The sequence below is a fragment of the Homarus americanus genome, unplaced genomic scaffold (assembly GCF_018991925.1).
Source record: "Homarus americanus isolate GMGI-L3 unplaced genomic scaffold, GMGI_Hamer_2.0 scaffold14467, whole genome shotgun sequence".
Taxonomy (NCBI): Eukaryota; Metazoa; Arthropoda; class Malacostraca; order Decapoda; family Nephropidae; genus Homarus; species Homarus americanus.
In genome coordinates, this window is record NW_024733734.1 from 6430795 (window position 1) to 6452833 (window position 22039).

Here is a 22039-nt window from a genome sequence, read left to right on the forward strand (position 1 = left end):
TCATATCTAAATCTTCCACCTGACACGATGGAGAACAAAAGTTTATGACACTCGTTCTGATCTGTGATATTCCTGACTCTCACAGCTGCCATGACGGACGTTTACTCTTCATTTACTAGACAAGGCACAGAGGGAAGAGGAACCTGTGGCATCACCATTCCTCCACCTAGAGTATAGTTCAAAAGGATTCTCTTTACCGTGACCCCGTGACCTACCTGTGGATGACAAGGCCAGGTGATATTAAACCATTAACCTTTTATTTAAAACAAAAATTACAGGTATCAATTGTACGATGTTATTCATTATTATTACATGTTAAACTAAGGTTAAATTCTTGATATATCCTGTAGCGTCCTCATGTCTACTGGCCTACTGTCCTGAGGTTGTTGACTGGATGTATTATTATTAATTTCTATTGGTGGTGATTAATGTTTTTACTAACCTAGATGGCGCACTTAGAGACTTAAGTTGCTGAAGCGCAGTGTAACATATCAATAGTCTTAAAGGCGTGGTGTTAAACTGTTATAGATCTACTGTTATGCCTTATAAGTAATACATTAAAGGGCTCTAAGGGCACACAGAATTAAATACCTTTACCCGGTATTTACCAAACCCTTGTTACTTTAAACCTAATATAACTATAGGAGAGAGATATTCAGGGGGAAGGGGGAAAAGAATGAGGGGTTAGGGAGAGGTGATAGGGAGATAAGAGGGTGTTCCATGCACTTTCCTGTGACATTGATGCCTACAGACGGTGGCTCGTGGTTGTGTTCCTACTGTGTCCACGGTAGAGCAACACGTCTTTACTCTAAGGAAAATAGAGAACGCTGGCTTAATCTTCTTTGTGTGTTAACTTAGTGCCAATGGTAGCAAGAACAGAGAGAGAGAGAGAGAGAGACCCCATCTTTATTCGTTACCTAACTTCCTGTTGCTGCAGATAAACGAAGCTAACTGATAACACAAACATTAACTGTACTCAGTCTGGTTTATGAGAACATTCAGTTAAACACTTAAGAGTTAATTGAAGGAAAAGTTATTTGTGGAGACTGGATGGTGGAATTAAATATATTTTTCAGTGGATTTATTGTCATTAACACAGGTAAGATATCAACGATGGACGAGTTTTGTGAGAGCTTTGAAGACTGAAATGGCAAAATATTAACAGTTAGAGGACATCTCCATAGGAAAAATATATTTACTCTGTCATGCCTAAAATACTCTGTATCTGTTATCAAATGAAATATTTTTTTGGTTCCACTTAAATCTTAAAATGCACAATATTTTTTTTTGGGGGGGGGGGGTGAAATTGAAGAAATAGAGGAATTTCAACAAATAATTATTCTTTTTGGCACATGGAGGATGACGTCACTAGAGGGCGGGAGAGGAGAGGAGAGAAGACTGCTAGTTAGCTATTTTCTAGTGATCAATACATTGTAAAATATAAATTAGATAAATAGCCACAAATTTAGTGTTAAATATAATTATAATGAAATTACTTAAATTATGAATATTCGTTTAAATAATGTTAATGAGTTTAATTACTTAATTTATTACTTTTTCGTGTGATATAAATTATTCTGAAATGGACCTCTAGTAAATATTCTGAAAATGACTTTGTTCTGTTAAATGTTGAATGTTGATGAAGAGAACACTCAAACACACACTCTCACCTCCCCCATACACACACACCCCACAACCACACCCTCTCAGTGAAATTTGGTAGGTTGGGTAGGTTAGGTTTGGTTAGGTTAGGTTTGGTTAGGTTAGGTTAAACATCTCCAATACAAAACAATATTTTTTTTTATATACAATTAATATTTTTTTAACAATAATAAAAAAAACAGTAAAAAAAAAAACACCCAGAAAGACAAACAAACATATGTGACCAGGCGTCTGTTTTTTTTTTTTTTTTCAGAGAGTTGGTTCAGATTCACGCTCGGCTGTGGTCGAATCAAAGCGTTCCATTAAGGTGATGGCAACGACGAGGACTCTAGTTGTATCTTTTGGGCTAAAACACGAAAACAATTGAACTTTTTTTTGTTTGTTTTTAATCCAATCAGATACAAACATGTATGTTGGATAGTTTCCTCTTGGAGTCGTGTTTTTTTTTTTATACTTTTTATCGTTCTGCAAGGACGGATTAAATTTGTACTTGATCCTTATGGTACTTGATGATGTACGTTACATAGAACCCGTACGTGCATAATGTTAACGCTAATAGGTGATGTACTGTACGTTACATGAATATACCACATGTTACCTGAGAGAGATAGATTACATACAGGTATACTCACAACCTCTTGATGGAGCACTATATGAACCACGAGTATATCCAGGTTGTTAAAGTATTTCAAAGAGGAAGTTTAATCCGGGTTATGCAACAGTGGCAACAGTGAATCGTATCTAGTATGCAAATGAGCAAAAAAAATAAAATAATGAATTTGGTTCTATAAAAAATTATGGTAATTACTTCCTCTGTAACCTCGTACGTTAAGAGGCTGAAAATAACACCAGCTCCATAATCGTGTCGTTGCTCAAGACAGCCAGTTAGACGCTCTCTCTTACATCATCAGCTGAGAGGGAAGATTTTACATGAAATCCTTAATTCTTGGAAAATCTGAATCCTGGCTGATAACGAACGCTTTAACTTAGATCATTTGTTTGACCCGAGAGAGAGAGGATCTTGATTAAATGCATTATACTTCAGATAATACTGTTACGAACCGCGCCACCAATTGTCATGATCTACCTTCCCAGCACCACGAACCACGCCATCTATTGTCCTGATCTACCTACCCAGCACCACGAGCAACGCCATCTAGGGACGAGACACGAGTATGACTCGTCTTAGTTACCACTCCGGGGTTTCCCTTCTCCATATCCTGGTTGTTGCGTCACCTCCTACAAGTCTTCTTTGTCAGCTCGAGTTCGAGGAGAGAGCAGTTCACTCTGGGAAGTGACCACAGGATCACCTATCCTGGAAACCTACGGCACAGTGACTACCTACCGTCTTCTACCATACTCAGCCTTACTCGTCAGCCATCTCAGCTCCGCACTTAAGTATTTATATTCTTATATTGCCTCCCCGCGTCCACCTTGCTTCAAATTATTGTATGCTTGTATAAATATGTATATACTGTTAATGTTTAGGTTAAGTATGGTTAAGGGTAAATTATAGAAAGCTGAATATTTTGTTAAGGAATTTATGGTACTTTATTATACACAACGAAAACTCGCATCCTTTGTCTACCCTTTTATAGTCCGATTGTCTTTGTTTTTTGTTTTTTGTTGACTGTTGGGATCTGGGTAGACTTTTAACTATATTCTAAATCCCCAACTCGTAACAATACGTATATATCACCATGCATTTATTCTATACAATAACCAGAAAGTCATCATGAACTAGTATGAAACACAGGCTCCCTCCTCCTCCCCCCTCCTCCGGTCAGTAAACGTCAGTCAGACCGAACCACTCAACCAGTCAACAGTTCTCGTAGGTGTTAGTGAACGTAATGTTATTATTTAATTTTTTTCCTCCACTATAATATCAGTTTAAAAATCCCATGCCAGTCAACATTTCATTAAAAACTGTCCATAACACTTCCAGTATACAAACTTGATTTACCAGCAAAATATTTCTACAACCATGTGAGGTAGTATATATCTTTATACAGTATATATAATATGTAGATATACTAGTCTATATATATATATATGTGTGTTTATAACGATGATATATATACTATAGAATATTAAAAAAAGAGTCGACGAAAAAATCTCTTCCTCGCCAAAGCTGTGATAAAGTTGAGTTCTTATTCCCGCTGTGTGGAGCCAACGAAGCGTCCTCCTCACCCTAAATGACCTTTTAAAGGGTTTATTAATATTTCAACAGAATCCGAATTTCGTTCAGTCTCCCCTTCCTCATTTTCCTCCCCTCGTCACCACTCTCCCTCACCTCCCATCTGTCCCTTGCTTACCTTACCCCTTCCTTTCCCTTTCCCTCCTAAGCCTCCTTCCACTTCTTCCTCCCTTCCCTTACATCCATCCTCTCCTTTTCCCCATTTTCCTTTCCTTGTCATTCTTCCTTTCCCTCTTCCCTCTCCTAAACACCCCCCCTCCCTTCCCTGCGTTCCTCTCCTCCCTGTAACCCCTCCCCTTCCCTCTCATCCATCCCACCTGCCCCTCTTCCCTCCCTCCATCCCTCGCCATCCCTCCCACCCGAGACAAGCGACTGGTCTCAGCATAACCTCTCTGCGTGTGCCAGTTTAGGACCGTCTGGATATACAGAATTATAATGGGAAGATATCAGGCAGGACATTACACTAAAGTTTGCGATATTTTTTTTAAGTGGTGGGCCATCCAGAGGGTTTTTTTGTGGGTGCCCGGTGGTTACGCTGTTGGTTCTGTGGATGTCGATAGAGAGGAGGGAGAGAGAGAGAGAGAGAGAGAGAGAGAGAGAGAGAGAGAGAGAGAGAGAGTATTATGAATAAGTTACGAATGGATGAGGAAAGAACAGAAAGACGGGATCGTAACCTAACCTAACCTAACCAAAATCCACGTCACTCCCCTTCACCAAACACCACGTCACTCCCCCTCACCAAGTATCACGCCCTTATGATACGAAAATATCAACAAAGAGAAAAAGAGCGAAACCTAATTTCTGAATCAGCCAAGTGTCCCGGGGCGGCTCATGGTGATTCAGGATGTCCCGGGGTGGTTCAGGATGTCCCGGGGTGGGTCAGGATGTCCCGGGGTGGTTCAGGATGTCCCGGGGTGGTTCAAGATGTCCCGTGGTGGTTCAGGATGTCCCAGGGTGGTTCAGGATGTCCCGTGGTGGTTCAGGATGTCCCGGGGTGGTTCAGAGTTCTCAGGGGTGATTTCGAGGTACTCAGGAATGGTCTACACGTACTGTTCCCTGACTAGAAAGATACTGACTACTGTAGGTGTGTTAACTACTGTAGGTGTGTTAACTACTGTTGATGTGTTAACTACTGTAGGTGTAAAGTAGTGTAGTGGTCGTGTGGTTAGGTTAGGTTAGGTTAGGTTAGGTTAGGTAAGGCACTTCCAGTCCACCCAGCTATTAAAGTATATCTTCCTGTACAGCTGAGGAAGTGAAGATGGTCGAGAGGCGTGCCCGGCCATGCTGCCTCCTTGCTTACCGAAGGCTTAGTCTGCAGTGTACTGTATCCACATTGTCTCTAAGGTAGCGTCATGCGTATGGAACTCAACTTATACTACCTCATTTTCAAACACAATTAGACTTAAATTAGCGTCGTATGTAGAAATATTACAACAGAGTGCACATAGCTTAAGTCTCTGGTTATAGCACAAGCCACAAAACTTCGCTTCTCCTCCCTTCTAAAGCAATCAATAGAGTTCTAAACACTTTCACCAAAATCTTGACCACAAAATACGATGATGAAAACTTTGCCTGATGGAGGGGCTTTCACTCACCCAAAGTTTACATCCTAAAAAGATAAAATAAAGAAGAAAGTGTAAAAGTTGTTTATATGAGATCTTTTTTACCTAATATGAATGAAAGTATCTTGGAGGCGGCAGCTTAAAGTTGATTGTTTGAAGGTTGAATTAAGATGTGTAGTGAGAATTTAATGGTTTATTTCTTTATATTTTTACGTTCATTGCATTCTCTCTCTCTCTCTCTCTCTCTCTCTCTCTCTCTCTCTCTCTCTCTCTCTCTCTTTCTCTTATCTCTCTCTCTCTCTCTCTCTCTTTCTTTCTTCTCTCTCTCTTTCTTTCTTCTCTCTCTCTCTCCATGCGACCCACTTTTTTTTTTCAGAATTGTTTATGTTAAAGTTAAGTTAGGTTAGGTTAGGTTAGGTTAGGTACGGTTAGGTTAGGTTAGGTTAGGTAAGTATAAACTAGATTACTTTAGAAGATACATCAAATTAAATTAAACTAAATTAATTCAGGAAATATCCGGGCTTGACGACATCTCGGTTACCCAATAGCCAAAATAATAAGTCTCTTTTATAAACCCTATCGGAAATAATTAATTTATATACGTATAGATAATTGTTATAAGACGAAGCACTTGAATGACCAAACAAACTAACAACATTGATTTATTTCGTAATTTATTTTAGTTTTTTATACTATTTTCTAGGTTAAATAAATACAACGAACCCAAACCATTTTTTTTTGTATACACGTAAATAATATTCAGTTAACAAGCACGTATTAGGAAGGAATACTGGACGTGTTTTGAATGTGTGTGTCACGGGAGTAAACAATTCATTTATACAAAATACACAGAGAACTTTCAAGTCAATAAATGGTAAATTGAGTAAAAATGGTAAGAGAGAGAGAGAGAGAGAGATAGAGAGAGAGAGAGAGAGAGAGAGAGAGAGACAGTCAGTAAAACAGACAGACAGACAGACAGACAGACAGACAAAAAATAGTTCCGTCATCATACCATAATATACACTCTCATTAACAACAAAATTAACATACAATAATATTAATAGAAAATGATAAATTACTCACTCTCTCTTCAACCAACAAAATGCAGATTTATGCAAATTTCATGAATAATGCATGACACTATCTGCACACAATGAATCACTGAAGTTTGTCTATATATATATATATGTATCTGTATATATGTATAATGTATATGTAATGTTTATGCATGTATATGAATATAAGAGCGAACATTAGTCTTTTTTTTAGGAGGAATGTGATTAAAAATTTTAGTACCTCCTTAATAGGGCCGTTTTCTGTTTATCTTCCGATTTTTTTCCCAGGACGCCATAAGGCAATCATTAACCTACACATGCTCACTCGTGTTTTTTTTCAGTATATAATCAGTTTTTTTGTGTATGTGCATTTGTTTATTTATCTTAATAATACAGTTGTCGTATATATATACATAGTGAGTTTGTAATATTTTTTCCTTATGAGAATACAGGAGTGAGGACTACAGGTAGAGTCATGGTGAAATGTAGTGTCGCCTCTACCTGCTTCGCGACAGTCCGCCCTGGAGCTTCGGACTCGTGAACCCGAAGCAGTAGACAGTGTTGCATGAACCTGTCCATAAATACTTCGTAATTCAAAAATATGAGTCTCGGTGTTCGTGGAGTAGCAGTAAAGACGATAGTGGTTTTGACCGTAACCGTACAGTACTCTGAATTTGTAAGTACTATAAAGAATTCTCATATTTTCCAACAGGTAAATATATATATATACCGTAAAACCTGACAGCCTTCTACGGGGATTAGTGTGATCCATGGCTATACATCTCTGACCTGACTACCGACCGTTGCTGTGCTTTTTAAAGATTAGTAGGGTCATTACCTAATACCTGACCATTGTGGACCTGGTCTCACCCTCCTCTGTATATATACACCTTGTTTTGTACTTCTCTTTAGTCTGTACTCACCCCTGAAGATGTGAATTACACGAAAGCGCTTGGGAACTTCGTGTTTTCTTCTTTCCTTGTGGTTATCAGCATATACCTAGATCACGCGCACCTACAGTGATTTACTTGCACATATATATATATATATATATATATATATATATATATATATATATATATATATATATATATATATATATAGATTCACACACGAGCAACCAAAAACTTACCCCATTGGCCGCTGACCCTCGAGTGTGGGAGAAAGAGACGACTGACAGAGACAGCTGGAGCACATATAAAGAAAGGCCCTGGCAACACCCTGCGGGGAGAAAGAAGCAGCTTCCTACCCCCCCCTCTCCCGCCACCAGCTGGGAATATCTTCTGATCGTTGCCTGCTAAGACCTAGTTAAAGTCACACAGACACACACACACATACATCGTTCACTACCACAGATTAAGGACCTCTCCTTCTGGCACTGTCTACTGTAGCTGCCTGAGGGTCAACATGCCGACTCCCTTCCCACCTCCTTCCTCTCAGCTTCTCCCCCACCAGGATGCAAGTGCAAGAATTGATTACAAATCCCCACGACTGATAACGAAAGGGGCACTTTCAATTTGAAAAGGAATTGAAAAACAAAGCTAGTTGTCATCAAGGGTCGTGACCGGCATCTGAGGCTCATGTGTGAAAAGGGGAACTTGGGCCAATACCTATAGTCTCACAACATCACATGAAAACTCCTTCTAAACACCATGTGGCAGTTATCAGCCAGGGGGACAGAGCTGCTACATCATCCTCACCACTAGCCATCGTGGAATGGATCCCGTCCAAGAGCAGCTGTCCAATATCACAGCTATATTGTTTCCTCTTCTTTTTGTAATGAAAGCTTTTGTTACATGACCCATTCCCAAATGTCTTCCCATAAAATCTTTGTTCATTCTCTTCATTGTGTGTTTTGCGTCTAAGGCTGGTATTTCCCTTCAATAAACCGTTCGTTCTTCTTCTACTTCTTCTTCTCGTTCGCTCTATTATTATTATTATTATTATTATTTTTATTATTACATGTAAACATCACTGGAATATTTTACTCACTTATATACAACATTTTCATATACTTTACAAACACCACTACCAAGTTATTATTGTACCACCATACCGTCAATACCATTATACTATAAAGTCATCATAATTGCACCACCATACCACTAGCACCTCATCACCATCATTCCACTAATACCTAACCACATCACCACCCCACCATTATGCCACCATTACCACTCTACCACCATCAAACCGCCACACCAAGATCCAACTACAACTGTCACTACCACACAAACACCACACAACTATATCACCATCACCACTCTAATACACCACCATCACCATTTCACACTACCTCACCACACCACCACTACCACACTAAAAACCAACGAATACTACTACTCCTACCACCACACCATTACCACACCACCCCACCACACTACCACAGCCTCCATTACCCCACCACCCTCACCACACCTCCCTTACACCACCATCACCACACCACCATCACTAAGACCTCACAAAACCACATAAAACAATAGCCGAGGTATTAATCAGCAGCAGTTGGTGGGCGCGACGCATCTGGCCGGCGCGGTACAGCACGCTAACAGCAACTTAGATCATCTTAATGTGTGATAACTTCCGCGGTGTTTGTTGACCTAAACATGTGCTTAAGATTTACCCTAACCAGCTGACACTCCCTTGGTTATAAATCAGTGTGTGTGTGTGTGTGTGTGTGTGTGTGTCTCTGTGTGTGTGTGTGTGTCTGTGTGTGTGTGTGTGTGTGTGTGTAGGAATACTCAGGCATTGTAGCGCATCGACAATACATTCCATCAACCACTTCCTCTCCATCTCTCTCTCTGTCTCATATTCCCTCACACACACACACACACACACACACACACACACACACACACACACACACACACATGCATTTTTACTTTCTCCCACCTAATCTAACCTAACCTAACCTATCCTATATTGGTCTAACTTAACCGAGTCTAAGATAAGCAAACCTGTTTTACCTTAACCTAAGCTATACTAAGATAATCTAATCTAGGGTACCCATACCTAACCTAACCTAACCTATAATGCCCATTAATCCGCACAACAGGATCAGGGACAACTTTTTATTATTTTATTAGGTAATTTATTTTGTATTGTTTATAGACATTAATAATTACATAGTTGTAAAGGATGTGAGGGTGCTGTCTTAGTGCTGAGGTCACCGACTTAGTGCTGGGGTCACCGACTTAATGCTGGGGTCACCGACTTAGTGCCGGGGTCACCGACTTAGTGCTGAGGTCACCGACTTAGTGCTGGGGTCACCGACTTAATGCTGGGGTCACCGACTTAGTGCTGAGGTCACCAATTTAAGCACTGAGATTATGCCTTCAGCACTGGGGGTCACCGAATTAGCAAAGCCCCTGGAGGTCGTAGCCTATTGACGTAAGCCTTAGTAGACCTTAAGACCGAGGTTCTTGAAGGCGTTCTTGAGGTTGTCGATCTTCTGGTCACTCAGCGCCTTGACAGGGAAGCGGACGGGGCCCATCTCCACACCGGTAAGGAGACTGGTGGCCGTCTTCAGGCTTGCCACAGTGTATTCTTTGCCAGCTGGTGGTGAGAGACGGAACACTTGTTAGTACTAAACCAGGTAATGCGTGCAGGTGTAAGGTAGGTGGTGATGTATGGATGTATGTACTGTATGTGGCTAGAGTACATATATTAGCATAATTTAAACTCCTTGAACACGATGATTTAAACATAAATAGAATCACTTAACCCCTTGAGTACAATGTCTTAACCCCTTGAGTACAATGTCTTAACCCCTTGAGTACAATGTCTTAACCCCTTGAGTACAATGTCTTAACCCCTTGAGTACAATGTCTTAACCCCTTGAGTACAATGTCTTAACCCCTTGAGTACAATGTCTTAACCCCTTGAGTACAATGTCTTAACCCCTTGAGTACAATGTCTTAACCCCTTGGCTGCGATGACTCAACTGTTTGATTAAAATTACCTATTCTTTTGATTACTGTTGACACTTTACTCAGGTGGATAAGTAATTACCTGTCGGTGTTTAATCATACTAATGTGTTAACTAAAGAAAGGAAGATTCTAGAAGATTATGTGAGAGATTAACTTAACCCTAAAGCTACCTGGGGGGGAGGTGTTAGGTTAGGTTAACGTTCGGTTATATTAATTTAAATTATCCTTAGGGTGGTTAATCTTCAGGTGATCAAATAATATAAAAAAAATCGTCACCAGGTGGACCTCGTGACCTCCAAGATGAGGCAGTAGCCAATAACAACTTCCTGTACCTCTCCTCACTAACCTCCATCAATACCTGAACACGATTACAGATTCAACTTTTATCGATTCTCAATATTCGATTATGGAATCTTACCACCATGGGGATATTGAAAGTTTTTGACGGTTTAATTTGAACGTACGAAGAAATTGCGATTCGAGGCGAAGTATGAGGGGAAGAAGATGGTCCAAATTTACGTTGGTTTTGGGAATAATGTTCAATGAAGGTAAGGGAGGGAGGGAGGGGAGATAATGTGGTCTGGTCTGGTCTTCCCCCTCCCCCTCCCTCCTTTTCCCCCTTCCTCTCCACCTTCCCCCTCCCATGGAAGAGATGAGATATATTATATATTTTGGCAACTCGTCTGAAGAGATTTTGAAGTCTCTCTCTCTCTTATAATCCTGACGTTCAGTATAATAAATCTTCGTCATGGACATCCCAGGCAGAGTAATGCAGAATGGAAAAATATTACAATAAGGGGACCATGTGATATGGATGGTCTGACACACACACACACACACACACACACACACACACACACACACACACACACACGCATACACACACACACACACACACACACACACACACACACTTTTTATTAGAAGTAGAAAGTTAACAGATGATAAGTCATTTTATTATACTCAGCCTAATGCAAGTTGAAGTAGAGATCTGGGACGTATTTTGTGCAAATGTTTGTTTATCCGTTTGTCTGTATGTCTACCTGTCCGCTTGTCTGTCTTTCCGTCTATCTGTCCGTCTGTCTCTCTGTTTGTCTATCCGTCTGTCTGTATGTCTACCTGTCCGCTTGTCTGTCTTTCCGTCTATCTGTCTGTCTGGGGGTGAGAGAGAGTAGGACGGCAACACTCAGGTAAAACTATTGGTCGGGGCGAGAAATTTCCTGGGAAGGAAGACACAATTAACTGAGGGGAAAACAAGAGAGAAGGAGAGAAGAAGGGGAGGAAGAGAAAACGGAGAAGGAAGAAAATGAAGATAGGAGGAGTGGATGAAGAGGAGGAGGAGGAAGAAAAAGCAGGAAGAGGAGGAGGAGAAGAAGCAGAAGGAATAGAAAGAGAAAAGGAGAAAGTAGAGGAGGAAAAAAAGAGGGAGGAAGAAACGGTCAGCAGTAAGGACGTGGCAGGGGAAAAAACTCCGAACCAGCGGGAGGGAGGGGGGTGGAGGGGGAATTAAACACGGTGTAGAAGAAACATTTGGGGAAAACAGACAAGTGAAGGAAAAAAAAGTTGTCAGGGAGATACTAAGAGGGTGAGGAGGGATGAGGGGGAGGGGGAAAACCTTGAGTGAGGAGGAGGTGAATACTCGAGAGGGGAGGGGGAAGGGGGAGGTGAGCCTTGAGAATGAAGAGCATGTATGAGGTGGTGAGACTTAATGAATGCATATTTTTTTCTATTTCTTTCTTCACTTCATTCATGGTGTTGAGTCAGAGCTTATATTTCTGATAGATAGATAGATAGATAACCTACATACATACATTCATACACACATATTAATAGATATAGGTATCGTCTTAAAGTGGTCGTGAAACAGTTATATATATACATACGACCCATTACCACTCTGACTATCTCCTTACGACCCCCTCCCTGAACGACCCTCCGCCCTGAACGACCCCCTTGACAGATTTACCCCTATTGGTATTTTCCTCAAGTCATAAAGGGCATTGAGTAGAGGCCTGGTGTCATATTTTCCTGGTATTGTCCTTGACCGACATGGTGGGTGACAATTATGACGTAAGGGGAGAGAGAGAGAGAATGATAAATAGACAGACAGACAGATACAGAGAGAGAACAGCCAAAAAAACAGACAAACAGACAGATAAAGAAAAGAGAGAGAGAGAGAGAGAGAGAGAGAGATCAGCTGCGGGTCACACTAATTTTGGGGACATAAAGTTCTATATGGGTACTAACTCCCTCCCCTTCCTCCTTCCCTTCCCTCCTTCCTCCTTCCTTTTCCTTTCTCCTAATGGGTTGCTGCGTTGTCAGGCCACAAAGATTAGTTAGGTGAGGGGCTAGGTTCTTCCCTACCTCTTCGATGCTACAACCCTCCAATAACATGATTCTCACCTTTCCTCTCCTCTTTCCACATCTCTCTCCTTTCCATCTCACTCACCTCTCTTCTCTCACTCCCAAACACATTTTTTCTCCTCCTGTTATTTGAGGCGTCACAAACACCCTTCTTCTGCAACACACACGGCATATAAGTGTGTGGGAGGTGTGTGTGTGTGTGTGTGTGTGTGTGTGTGTGTGTGTGATGACCCAAAAAAAACATCATTGCTAAACAGTTATAATTTTTTATGCTGGGTAACATTTTTGTTCTCGAAAATTTAAGAATTCTTTTTTTTTCTCTCTTTCATTTTTTGTTTTATTTTCCTATCTTTATTATCTCATAATTTTTTCTTTCTTTTAATCTTATCTTAATCTCAAAGACTCTATTAAAATGGCTGAAGAAAATAACCCAAATTTGGAATAGAAATCCCCCAAAAAAGGAGAGAGAGAGAGAGAGAGAGAGAGAGAGAGAGAGAGAGAGAGTATAGTGACCACCAACACCATCGTCATTTTCTTTTGACCAAACCATTAGCTCTATAAGAGATCACGCCCCATCCTATCATTGGTTCACTTTTATCGACGTCCAGACCGAATGCAGAAGTACGGCTCTCTGACTCTCTGCGGCTGACAGTTCACCCATCTGCTTCAAGGCAGTAGGTAGTAGGGCGAGCAAGGAGAAGAGTATCGTCAGGGTGGTTGAAGGTAGAAAGGAGTAAGGGTGAAGAATAAGGAACAAAAGATTACTTGAGAATTAAATGCTCTTTCCTTTCTCTTTATTCCCTCCTTCCTCCTTCATAGAAAAATGGGAACAAGAGAAAGAAAGACCCTCCCTCCCTCCCCCTTCCCTCTCTTACTCCTCCCTCCTTCCCTCCCTTCCTTCTAACCCCCCACCCCCCTTAAAAAGTGGGGGAAGGCAAGGCACTGAAGAAGTAGAATATGAAGGAAGAAAACGCAAGAACAAGTGATAATTAGCTTTTAATAAGCATTGTAAAGCACGTACGTATTAAGGGAAGGAGTTGAACCTAATCATCCCAGAAAGGTCAAACGAGGTCACTGTCCCCTCGGAAATATGACCTAAATAGGGGTAATTCTCACCTGAGTTTCAACAAAGGTGAAGTTAAGACCAGGTAACTTGTTTTACTGACATGACTTATTACCTTTTGCCTGTGTGACCTGTTACCTGTTATAATCAAAACCTCAGTGACCTTAAATTATTGGTATTATCTCACAGGTAAGTTTCAATTACCTGTCACCTCTTTGAGAAAAACTCCAATAAGTCATTAATGGCTCGAGATACAGTGCCAAGCAAGATCTTATTGACTCAAAACTACCCTATTAAGATCTATCAAGAAGGAAATAACAACATATGATTTAATAAATAGTAACATGACTTATAATAGAACTGTAGACAATGGTTCAGATGATTCTCCCCTCCCCTATCCCCTCCTCCCCGTCCTCCCAGACTCTCACTACGGTCTCTTCCTGCTTCCACACTACTGAGAGTTGGAGAGAAGTAGGAAGAGGTATAGGCAGCCGAACCTCCTCTTACACGCATGGTAAGGCTGCACTCTGATGGAAAACAAGACGATACGCTTGCTAGTTACCTACTGCCGGGAGAGAGAGTGAGGGTGTGACGGAGAGAAGCTTAGAGAAGGAGAGAGAAACGGAGAGATAGAGAGATAATGATGGAGGGTGTGTGAGGGAGAAATAGAGAAAAATAGTGGATCTGAGTGTGAGATGAAAGAGAGATGTAAAGAGGGAATGGAGAGGAAAACAAGAGAAAGGGGAGACAGAGAACAGTAAACCCCTCCTGAGTTGGTTCCAAGCGATAAAACATTTGTACACACACACACATACACACACACACACACACACACACACACACACACATACATTCACTCACACACACACACACACTGAACATGTTTCAATATAAACCCAGAATCCCTTTTTGCCCATTTAATGTTCAAGGTACAAGAAATTACAGTTAGTGTCACTCACTTTCCTTGAAGATGACATCAAAGTGGCTGGAGAGGACCTCTTGCATCCTTTTGGCTTCTGAGACGTTCCCAGCTTCCATTAGGGAGAAGATCTGACTCCCGAACTGAGGTAAGAAGCTGAAGCCTCCGTTGACAGCGCAGGAAAAGCCCACGCTGAGAGCCTCTTGAAGAGTCTGTCAACGAAAGAGAAAGTGTATGTGTGACAAAGCTCTGTGGCGAGTGCTTGTGTGTGTGTGTGTGTGTGTGTGTCAGTCAGTCGGGAATCTTAACAGGTTACAGAGATGATAAGACCCACATAAAACCTAACTTAACCCAATAAAAACATCCCATAAATAAACACAAAGATAAAACTTAAGTGAAATAATTGATAAATAGGAAGAAAATAATAAGAACGAACCATAAAGCACCACACACACACACACACACACACACACACACACACACCCACACACACACACACACACACACACACACTCCACCTCCCTCGTAACGGGAAGATATTTACTCAGGTCAAAACACATTTATCAAAAACCATTATAAACACTCCATTACCAGCCTCTGTCTCTTGGTTCCTGGCAGTCGATATTTTCCTCTCTAACTGGATGTGTACGGCGAGCTACTAACTGGTTACGACAGATAAATTTCTTCTCTATTTTTCCTCAATGTGTCGTAGCTTAAGTGAAAAATTATAATTGGATCAGTCTTAGTGCGTCTAACTTGTTCACTTTAAAGTTATGACACGAGGATAATTTCTCAAAAGATCCTAAGACATTTTGTTCACCTAAGTGGAATTGTAAGAATGACACATAGTTGATTTCCTTAAGCTATATGACTTGAAGATGTTGACCAAAATGGCGTTAAATTTATATTGTGACTTTCCCTTTGATGTATGATTCCTTTACTAAGTTTAAGAGAGAAATGAACTTATGAATCTTGGAGACTTCAAAGTGTAACCTCTGTAGGGTGAAGGTTATAACGATTACATGTCTGGTGGTGATGGAGGAGGAGGAGTGTCGGGCCCAAGCGTCGTAGATAAACAAAAGACAAGAGAATGGAAACAAAAAGTTGGAAGTAGCTGTGTGGCTTTTATTGGCGTCTTTTGTTTCACTCCTCTATTCAGCTGCCACAGATGTTCACAATGTTTTCTTTCCGGTCCGTTCCGAAATTCTGGCATTATTTTTTTTTATACAACTGTTACGTAATTCTGAAATGTTTTGTCGAACTGTCAAAATAAATCTGGAACTTAAATTTTTTTTCGAATTAATACGTAAATTTCGAACAGTTTACGAATTGGTACGTAAATCTGGAAGTTTTTTCTCTCTTAACTCTGATGATGAAGGACATGGCTGCGTCTTGGGGAAGTTTGTAATAATATCATGTTATAAGGAAGCAAGTGAGAGTGTTTTTGTCGTCAGCAGCTGCCAAGACTAACCTAGTCGCTTGATGAAAGAACTTGGACAAGAGTTTCCGTCGCTTAGAGAAAGAGAGAGAGAGAGAGCGTCGACCTTAAACAGAGAAAGTGAAAGCGAGAGAAAGAAAGAAAGATAGCAAAAAGAATAATGCCAGAGAGAGAGAGAGAGAGACTGACCCACCTTCTTCCTCCATCTCGTGTTCTCCATCTTACATCACCTTATCACTCTCTTTCCTTCACGTCCCTTCCACATTTTCTCCATCCATCATATCCTTTTCTCTCTCCCTCCTTTACCTCCTTCCTTCCTTCCTTCTCCTCTTTTCCACTCTAAAAAATTTCTCTCCCTGTTTTTCATCGAAATCTCTCTCTCTCTCTCTCTCTCTCTCTCTCTCTCTCTCTCTCTCTCTCAGGCCACGACCATAGGGAGGTGACCACAAGTCTTGGAACACTTGAGACAGCTTCCTCCCTCTTCGGTAGCTCCGCCATCCTCACCAAAATTCTTCATCGAAAATCCATATGCTGGTCAGCCTTGGAAATACAGAAGAGAGAGAGGAGAGGAAGAAAGGAAAGAGGGGAAGAGAGGAAGAGAGGAAGAGGGGTAGAGGACATTCTCTGCTCCACCTCCCTCCCTCCCTCACATACGTATGGGTCGCAGGTGACAATTGAAATTGTTTCCTCAACACTTTGCGTCTGATTTCCCTTGATACGGGAGGTGAGGGTGGGGTAAGGGGTGGTTTTAAGGGGGGAGGGGGGACGAAGGTGAAAGTGGGGGATGGAGTGGGGTCAGGATAAGGGGTGGTAATAGGGGGATAAGGGATGGGGTGAGATAGGGGTGGATGTTAGGGATAGATATGAAGGACAAATCATACTGGTATTAATATTATTGAGGGATTCCTTCTATGCAAGACAAATTTTTAGTTAATTTAGATTCGGTTAGGTGAGCTTAGCGAAGGTTAATTAGGTTACGTTACGTTAGGATAATTTAGGCTAGGTTAATGTGATTAGGTTAGGTTATGTTACATTATGTTAGGTTACGTTAGGTTATTGGTTAGCTCATGCTAGTTTAAGTTACAATGATATTAGATTAAGTTTGATTATGTTAGTTTAAGTTACGTTAAGGTTAGCTGAAGTTAGGTTAGGTAAGTTTAAAGTACGACAAGGTTAGATTAAGTTAATTTAAGCCAGGTTAAGTTAAAGTTAATTAAATTTTGTTACCTTGGGTTAGGTATGTTTATTTATTGGATCAGGGTCTCTAATTAAATCCGGGTTATAAAATAATGTTCTTCTCTCTCTCTCTCTCTCTCTCTCTCTCTCTCTGATACAAGGGACAGATACAACAGAGTAACATTCACAGAGAGGAAGATATTTTGACCTTCGCCTGTGACCCTGACCTATACCTTCCTGAACTAAGTCCTCCAAATGTTAGGACGACTCATTTGCATTTCTCCTTTTTGGTTGAGTGAGTTAATGGGACGTACACGTGACAGGCAGGTGGAAGTACGAATCAAGTGATGACTGAATACTTCGATTTCAGTGAAGCATATCAATTGACGAGGGAGAACGAGAGAGAGAGAGAGAGAAAGAGAGAGAGAGAGAGAGAGAGAGAGAGAGTATATATCGTCTGCATGGATGTCACGCAAGAGCAAAGACGAACGCAATCTGTTGAGTTAACCTGTCCTCCCCTTGTACAGTGAGACGAGAAACTGACGCGAGGGAAAGTGTTTTCTTTATCGAGAGGACGGAAGAGCCAATGTCCCCTGAAGGTGTTCTCGGCACCTATTAGGAGGAATGATCTTGCAAGAGGCAGTCGAGTTTACCTGCTTCAGAATCAGTCTGTTTCTCCGAGGTGGAAGTTTTTTTGATTTCAGGATGAGGAAGGGATGTCTCTCCTCCTCCTTCTCATCCTCATCCTCATCCTCGTCCCCCTCACAGTGACCTATCGGAAGTGTGGGTGGTGGAGAGAGGAGGTGAGGATAATGAGGAAGTATGGATAATGAGGGAAATGAGGTGTGTATACAGAGGATATGACTTTTACACAAACACACACACACACACACACACACACACACACACACACACATACACACACACATGTAGGTTCGTTTGACCTTTGAAAGTCTTACTAATTTCTGATTCCGAACAGTCATAACTGGTAAATGTTCTATCTTCCTGGTCACATATATAACCAAATTCCAGTTTCATACACACTCTCCTCCTATGTACAGAGTCTGCCGAGGGGAAGGACCTTGCCTGCTGTAAGGGCTAGGTATGTGTACTGAGTCTCCACCGATGACAGACTAACTCTACTCACTCTTACAGATCACAACTAGGGTTAGCGACGCCCTGAGATACCTTGGGTTACGTGACGCCTTACGGTCATTGTCTTGTGATCGATACATGTGGACTCTATTATATCAGGCTTGAGAATCTGCGTCGTGCAAGACCTAAGAAACTACGTCGTACAGCTCTTTGTCTCACACAGTTATAACCGCGTCACATGGCCCCATATCTCATGATCTGGTGGTGTCATCAGTGTTGTCATGTCAGTCGACCTCCTATGCAGTATTGAATCTATTATTAGTTTGATAATGTTCTAAATAGTTGAATTAAATACAATCTTGTGATGGAGTCTTACGTCTTATACACACACACACACACACACACACACACACACACACACACACACACACACACACACACACACTGGAGGGGGGTCAGCTGGGAATGGGTGAGTAAGGGAAAAATATGATCCCATCAGCTGGAGTCAGTGTAAACAAATCTCCCTACCCTCTCAGTCCGTCTCCCTCCCTCCCGTAGACCATAACTCTTCTCCAAAAATTACAAGGCTTCTTCCCTTCCCCCGACTCCATTTTTACCATTTTTTTTATTTTTACTGGGTGATTATTTTTTAGAAGATAATGATAATAAGAGAAAGAACCACCTGGAGATTAACCAACCTAACCAAACCTAACCTAATCTAACCTAATACTAACCTTGCCTAACCTAATGTTTAACCAACCTAACCAAACCTAACCTAATCTAACCTACAGTAATACTAACCTTATCTAACCTAATGCTAAACTAACCTAACCGAACCTAACTTGAAGATTAGACACCCCAGCTTAATTCACATGAAGATTAATCACCCTAGCACTAATCTACCGTAACATAATGCTAACCAAACCTAACCTAAAGATAACCTAACGTTCACCTAATCTAACTTAACCCTTGGTAGTGTGAGGTTAGGTTAGGTTAAGTTAAGTTAGGGTGGTTCAACTTCAGGTGAAATAAGCTACGGCGTTTAGTCTTCAAATAGCTAAGGTAAATTATGTATAATTATGAAGGAAAAATGTTGAAATATTAAAGAAAATGTTGAGGTACATTGAACAATTGTGTTTCCCTTTATTTCCTGCTTGTGACTCTGAGCCTTCGTGAAACACCTCCATGCACGCGACTGTTCCAAGCACGCCAACCACGCCTTCATCCACGCCTTCATGCACGCCTTCATCCACGCCTTCGTCATATTACTAGTATATTCTATCCATCCATCCATCGTGTGTGTGTGTGTGTGTGTGTGTGTGTGTGCGTTAGTTACAGTGGAAAAATGGTTGAAAGATTATTATTTCATTGTTGTTGTTGATTGTCTTGTTCTTCTTCTCATCATCATCATCATCATCATCATCATCATCATCATCATCATCATTAATCCCATACCTTTATTTTATTCCTAAATTTCATACATAACCTGACGAAGAATTATCCACTATATCCACTGAGACCCGAGAAAATGTTACCCAACCTCGCTTACTAAAGGCAACAGTTTATATTGTGAATGGAATTGCTTGTGTGCTTGTAACCTACGACTCAAAAGCTCGTTAGCGTCTATTGATACCCATTCAGAGAGTCAGTGAATGAGTCTCTCTCGAATATTTGACCAGGGAGACTATGTCTGTATATGTCTTTGTTTATGAGTCATTGTATTGTTATGTCTATTGATATGTTTCACTCTCATCCTGGCGACTATCACAGAGTAGAACAGCCTATGTGGGGAGAGGGGTGTTTACCATAGCTTCTGAACGGTTTATGAGACAGAGAGAGAGAGAAACGACAGACAAACAGGGAGACAGACAGACAGGATACAAAAGAGCATTGTATCCACCTATTCTTATTAAATAAAGTTTCAGAAGCAAGATGAAGTAATTCCCTGTATTAATAATGTAAATACCGTCTTTACACTGTCTCGTTAAGTCATTCGTATACAAGAGACACAGTAAATTAAACCTTCCTTTCTTATACTGGTGATGAGTCCTAATATCTCTCTCTACCATATCCCTGAAGCTGTCGCCCTTATCATGGTGTGTTGAGGGAGGGAGAGGGGTGGGGGGGTCATCACAGTGGAACTTGACTCATGCACTCTAAAACACGAAGAGGAAGAAGTTCACGCTTGGCCTTCACACACACACACACACACACACACATACACACACACACATACACACACAAACACACCCACACACACAGCCACCAGACACAGGCGATCACTCCTCTCATCGTCCTCACTCAGACGATGAAAGAAGTCTTGTCCGGGATCACATGGAAGCTACAAAGCTCCTCCTTCCTCGACACAGAGATTACACATTATTATTTCCATCGACTGTCACTCAGAATCTGTCAAGAGAATCACTACATGAAAAACAGAGATGAAGTTTTTTAGTTCTTTTTTTGCCATGTAGTTGAGTGGGATGACAGGCTGCTAACATGAACTATTACCATGACTGCCACCACTACGACTGCTGCCAATAATGACTGCTATCATCACTACTACTACTACTACTACCATCATGACTATCATTATCAAACACTATTACCACCATCACTACAACCACCACCACAACCACGACCATCACCATGACTGTCATCACCACGACTACCACCACCACCACCGCAACAACCACAACAACCATCACCACGACCACCATAACAACTACCACCACAACAACTCCCACTCAGGTTTCTCAATGACAGGATTTGCAGTTGACGGACCTAGATGACTATAAGCAAACGTCTACAGATACACAGTGGAGGTAGATATTTAATGCATACTCTCACAGCGACACTAATTACCCTGACGAGGAAAAGTTCTCTTGGTGAGGAGAGAGATGGGGGGGAGGTGGGAGGAGGGAAGGGGAGGCTAGGGAGGGGTCTACCGTGGCGTATTCGTTATCAATAATCCTGATGAGAGAGAGAGAGAGAGAGAGTTTCCATTCCTCTAGTCGTCAGTGACTTATCATATTCGCTCTAGTGAACGTAATATAACACTGATTTACGGCGCCCTATAAAATACCGCTAATAAAGGCCATATAAATCTCCGGACCAGGAATAGAACCCGGAACTGAAATTGGACTCGAATCCGAATATTTGCTATATAAGACGGAGGGTTTGGCCAGGCTAAGATTAATTAAGTTGAGGTTAATGTAAAGTATAATAAAACGTGAAGTTGGGCTAAGATAAATATTTTGGGGAAATTATAGAGAAAAAATAAAATAAAAAATAAGAAATGCGAAAATATATTGAAAGAATAATCCAAGATGTTGTGTAGATAATGACCTCTGTCTGCCAGGAGTCGGGTGGAATTTAAAGTGGCAGGGGAAGCATATATCCCATACACTAAGTCGCGTTATATCCTGTCCGACTTATTACACATTTCATAATATAACGTGGCTACATGTACAACGCTGTTAGGTTGTTATTATTTATTTTTCTACTGCTGTATGACGAGGTGGTGAGGGGTGGGGGGGCAGCAGGATCAGCTGTTCATCAAGCTGTCCGTACGGTGG

The 22039-nt window shown here is 41.2% G+C and overlaps 1 protein-coding gene across 2 annotated transcripts in view; it reads right to left on the minus strand.

Annotated features, from left to right (window-relative positions):
- Positions 1–9544: 9544 nt before the first annotated feature.
- Positions 9545–22039, minus strand: part of LOC121869955 (N-acetylneuraminate lyase-like) — a 30767-nt gene continuing 18272 nt past the window's right edge. For both annotated transcript variants that reach the window (XM_042371564.1, XM_042371563.1), the window contains 2 exons: positions 14793–14964; positions 9545–10031 (listed from right to left, as the gene is read on the minus strand). In XM_042371564.1, the coding sequence (XP_042227498.1) occupies positions 9874–10031; positions 14793–14964 (330 nt within the window). In that variant the 3' untranslated portion in view covers positions 9545–9873. The remainder of the gene's footprint in view (positions 10032–14792; positions 14965–22039) is intronic.